Source organism: Gekko japonicus, unplaced genomic scaffold (assembly GCF_001447785.1).
Source record: "Gekko japonicus isolate JY-2015 unplaced genomic scaffold, Gekko_japonicus_V1.1 scaffold619, whole genome shotgun sequence".
NCBI lineage: Eukaryota > Metazoa > Chordata > Lepidosauria > Squamata > Gekkonidae > Gekko > Gekko japonicus.
Window position 1 is genome coordinate 204,314 of NW_015170293.1, and position 4,874 is coordinate 209,187.

Below are 4,874 nucleotides of genomic sequence, written 5' to 3' on the forward strand. Positions count from 1 at the left end.
TCCGTTGATGTGGTGGCGGCACGCGTGAACTTTGCATGCATGCACATCCGGAGCCAGCTCCCGGAGCCGTCGGAGCCTCCCCCCCCCGGTGAGTTTGTGGGACTTGGCAACCCTATGTTCAAGGCATTAGGGTTGCCAATCCCCAGGTGTGGCCTGGTGCTCTCCTGGAATTACAATTTATCTCTGGACTACAGATTTCAATTCCTGTGCAGAAAATGGCTTCTTTGGAGAGTAGATGGCATTATATCTTGCTGAGGTCCCTCCCTTCCCACAACCCCACCATCCCTAGGCTATACGTCCAAACTCCAGGAATTTCCCAGCCCACAATTGGCAGCCGTACCAATAAAATAAAATAAAACAACCCGAAAAGCAGTAAGGACATAAAAATTAATTCTAAAATAGTAATTGTAAATCTACAAACTTCAACACATGCACACTGATGCTACACATGTTGGATCAAATCAGTCTGTTTTAGTATGAGAAATAATTTTTAATTATTCAGTAATTTTAGAGACACTGATACTGCACAAACATAATCAGACAATGAGTGTGGCACATCTACGTTCTCCCATTCTACCTTTCCTTTTAATATTTCCAATTACAAAAAAATTCTAAGATAACAGGAAATATTAGCTCGCAGAAGACCATGCCCATTATTCTGAATAAATCAGTCTTTGTAGCTTTTCCTAATTTAACATTTCCAGATAGAGTCTCCAGTTACATCTTACTTGATCAGTAGATAAAACCTGTTATCTAAGAATTGTTGGACTGATGCCAGAATAAAGTGAGATTAAAAGCAATAGTGAATTGCTAAAGAGTCAGTTTGGAGATGTAAATACAGAGGTGTGCAAGCTCATTCATCTCTACTTCCACATCCTTAATACAGAATTTTTGAGAACCAATGGTCAATTCATGATTGCTTTTGATCTGGCTTAATTTTTTCCAAGGTGTGGTCTTCCAGAAAATGGAGAATGTGCAACCTAGTTCTGTGTAAATTTGCTTGGAAATAGCTTCAATGCAGCTCAGTAGAATTACAGCTTTAGAATTACAAGGCCTTGTGTCATGCTAGGCAAATAGGACTTTCCATTAGATAAACTTATGTCTCACACAGGAAAAAACACCCATACACTGATGTAATAAGGGACTAGCCAATATGGGGCAATGCTTCATCCCACAACACAGATTTCCATGAATAAATGAGCATACACATGGGAAATATAGTATAAAGCTGTATAGTCCACATCAACTGAAGAATCTGAAAAAAGTTCTTAAAGTACTATGAGAAAGATCTCTGGAGAAGCTTAAGAGCCAGAAAGGTAAAACTTTTAAAGTTTTCCGTGGAAACTCTTAAAACTTTTAAAGTTTTCCGTGGAATATTCAAATACAATCTGTAGTTTGTCTAAAGTTATGCAAACTGTTGTACCATTACTGGACTGAAAATGGACATTAGATTTTAAGTATCTATTAAGCACAGCCTTGTCAAAACATATAAGGTGTGATCCACAGAGATCTAAACAAGATACAGGAAGGAAAATTATTTTCTCTCCTTTCACTGTCAGAGAACATCCATTGCCCAAGGGCAAAGAGTTAGAAAAGGATAGTAGAACTTCATAAAACTTATCTGGCCTTTCATTGGCTTTTCTAGTTGCCTTACAGAAATTCACAGGATTTATTCTACATTTAAAAGGAAGATATTTCCATAATGTAGGAGATATTTGAATGTCCTATGAGAAACTGAAGAACATAACACATATAAGATGATTGAAGTGTAATGGCTTTATAAATGAATGAAATAAAAGCTTAGCTTCAAGCAACATGACATAAATGTAAGAAAAAACCAGCAAAAATGCCTGAGGTCTCAGCTCCAGAATAAAGCATGAATCATATAATAAGGATTTCTGGAATATCAGATAAGGGCCTAATTCTCTGTAGATAAATATACAGCTACAGAATTAAGTGGAAATCCACTAAGGGAGGATCTGGCCCATAACAGTACTTTTCCCTCTCTCATATGTTCTTATATTTTGAATGTGTGCCACAGATGGGGAAAAAACCCTTCTAGGGTATCAGGAGCCACTTCTGAAAGAAGTTAAGTGGTAGTTTGGGGTAAAAAGTTGGTATCTGTGACCTCATTTTTTAACATAGGTAAAATTCACTATAGGAATCATCATGGATTTGCCCTAAGTTTGGTAAAACTGAGAAAGGTCGTCTAGGAGTTTGGCAGTAGCACATAGTTTTGGCAGCGCTTAATTCTCAGTGTATTTGTTGGCAACTTCCGGAAAGAACTGTAACACAGAACTTGAGAACAGAACACACAAATAGGTTCCACTTGGGTCTTTCAGTGCCTCTCTGTTTTCTGCTGCTCAGAAATATGAAGCCTTGTCAGTGTCGATAACCTACAGCATCTAAGAGAGACTGGGCAAGTGGGATCCTCTTCTCTGCTTCGTTCAGAAAACGGTGAGATATTTCCCCAAATGTTCTCCAGGTCCCACATTGCACAGCGTCTCTTTACAGCCTATTTTGCACAGCCCATAACTCATCAGAAAAAGTGCTTAAAAGGGCTGTCTTTCCCCTTCATTCATTCTCATCCCGTTCTGTTAACCTGAGGTACTCTGAAGAAACTAAGAATGGAAACAGAGCAAAGCTGTTGAGGCTGGGAAAGTGGAGGAGGGGGGGGAGCGGGGAACAGGATGAACATAGCCGAAGGAAAAAAAGAGAATAGACTTAAAAGCAGAGGTGGGGAGGGCAGAAAACGTAGTGGCGATATTTAAACGAGAGGTGTGTGCTACAGTGCAGCGAGCATAAGGAAGGCAGCCTGTCAGAATATGGTCTGTTCCTCCCCCTTCCTAATCATAGCTTTTACTCACAGACAAAACTCCCTCCCTCTCTCATTCACTCACTCACTTTAGGCCAATCCGTCCTCCTCCTCTCTCTCTCTCTCTCTTTCTCAGTGTGTGTCTCTCCCACTCTGAGACAGAGTCAGAACTCCTCTCACTGACAGTCACAAACATCTATAGCACTTAACTGAATTCAGAGGGAGAACCTGCAATCAAACTTCACAGGAAACTTTTTGTTCTTGTTCCAGAGAATTTGCTGAAGAAGAAAGAAAGGAAGAGAGAGAGAGGGAAAAAAAACTGTGTGTGTGCGTGTGTGGAGAAAAGTGGTGTGTTGGAGAAAAGAAAAAAGCCGTGCCTTTTAAAAAAGGGGAATCACAACAGCTTTTGCTGCCAGGATGCCTTTGCTTCTGAAGAGAAGATTTTTGTTGGTGCTTTGCTGGATTATAGTGAGGAGCTCCCCAACCCCAGGATCTGAGGGGCACAGTTCAGTCACTGATTGTCCATCCTGCGCCCTTGCCACGCTCTCAAAGGATGTGCCCAGCTCCCAACCTGAGATGGTGGAAGCTGTAAAGAAGCACATATTGAACATGCTGCACTTGAGGGACAGACCTAACATCACTCAGCCGGTGCCCAAAGCTGCACTTTTTAATGCTATCAAGAAACTCCATGTGGGAAAAGTGAGAGAGGATGGCTATGTGGAAATAGAGGATGACATTGGAAGAAGAACAGAAATGAATGAACTTGTGGAGCAAACTTCAGAGATCATAACATTTGCAGAATCAGGTGGGTGCTAAAGAGGGGGGGGGATTTCAACTTGTTTCTGTCAGAGTCACAGTTAACTTTGCTTTGCAACAGTAATGCTCTCTGTGAGGTTACAGGTTGAGAGAAAGGAGGGAGGGAAAGTATGAAGAAATTTCTGTCTCTAGAATTTAGCCTTGGCTTTAGATGAGTTGCTTACACTTACTAAACCCAGCCAGCCAAAGAGAGGGGAGCTATCTAGCAGTCTAGGGCTGAAATTCTGAGTAAGTGGGTTCTTCCTACTACATTTGTGAAAAGAACACAGTGACTATCAGTGGGGGGAAAATCTGGATCCTCAAGGCTGATGGTTATAAGGGATAGACAGAGACAGAGAGAGCTTTTAGAAACACCCTGAACAAAGAAGAGTGGTAAAACAAATTCCATTTCTGAACCAACCCACAGTAAAACCTGTTAGCTGTTGCATCAAATTGAGAGCAGATATTTATAAACAGTTGTTACTCTTGCCAGTGAATTTTCAGGGCAGTAAAAGTGTTAACTACTACTGTCAGAAAAGCTCAGTAGTAACTAGGACAAATACTTGTAGGCAATCCAAATCGTAATGCTGACTTTTGCGCACTGAAGAGAGAGAGAGAGAGAGAGAGAGAGAGAGAGAGAGAGAGAGAGAGAGGTTCCCAAGAGTTCCTTGCCAAAGAATGCAACCTTGACAGGGTGTGTTTTGAACTATTCCACTATTTTTAAAAATAAAAGATGTGTCCTACATGATCTCACCAAGCAATTGCTCACTACCACTTCACTATACCCAGAGAACAGATACTTACTTCAGCTTTCTATGAGGATAGATAGCAAGATTTGGCACATGTATTATGTTTAATACTGAGCAAGGATGCTTTCATTAGTGCAACCCCTCCCATGCACGCACGCACGCACAGACACACAAAATCAGTTTACCTGTATATACCTTTCGCTATATACTCTACATGGATTCAAAACCGCTACTGAAAACTTTGTAGAAATTGAATGAGTTGCCTAGTTAGACCAATTCCCCCCCCCCTCCCGTTGTCAAGGACAGCTTGCAAAGAATGCCATTGTTTTGCTCAGCATAGCATATGGTAGGCAAAGTATGTTCAGGCACACTGAGCATTTTTGTTTAAAAGTTTGCTGCAGAAATATAAACAATTAAAGCAACTCTCAAAATTTCCAGTCTTGGAAAACCTGTTGACTCAGATGTTCTGTTTGCAGGAAGGAGACATGCAGGGAAGCATGCATGGCTTGCAAAGC

The 4,874-nt window shown here is 40.9% G+C and overlaps 1 protein-coding gene across 1 annotated transcript in view; it reads left to right on the forward strand.

Annotated features, from left to right (window-relative positions):
- The first annotated feature begins 3,214 nt into the window (after window positions 1-3,214).
- The window catches only part of INHBA (inhibin beta A), a 23,612-nt gene continuing 21,952 nt past the window's right edge, over window positions 3,215-4,874 (forward strand). Inside the window, exon 1 of the mRNA XM_015417906.1 lies at window positions 3,215-3,620. Coding sequence (XP_015273392.1) covers window positions 3,233-3,620 — 388 coding nt within the window. The 5' untranslated portion in view covers window positions 3,215-3,232. The remainder of the gene's footprint in view (window positions 3,621-4,874) is intronic.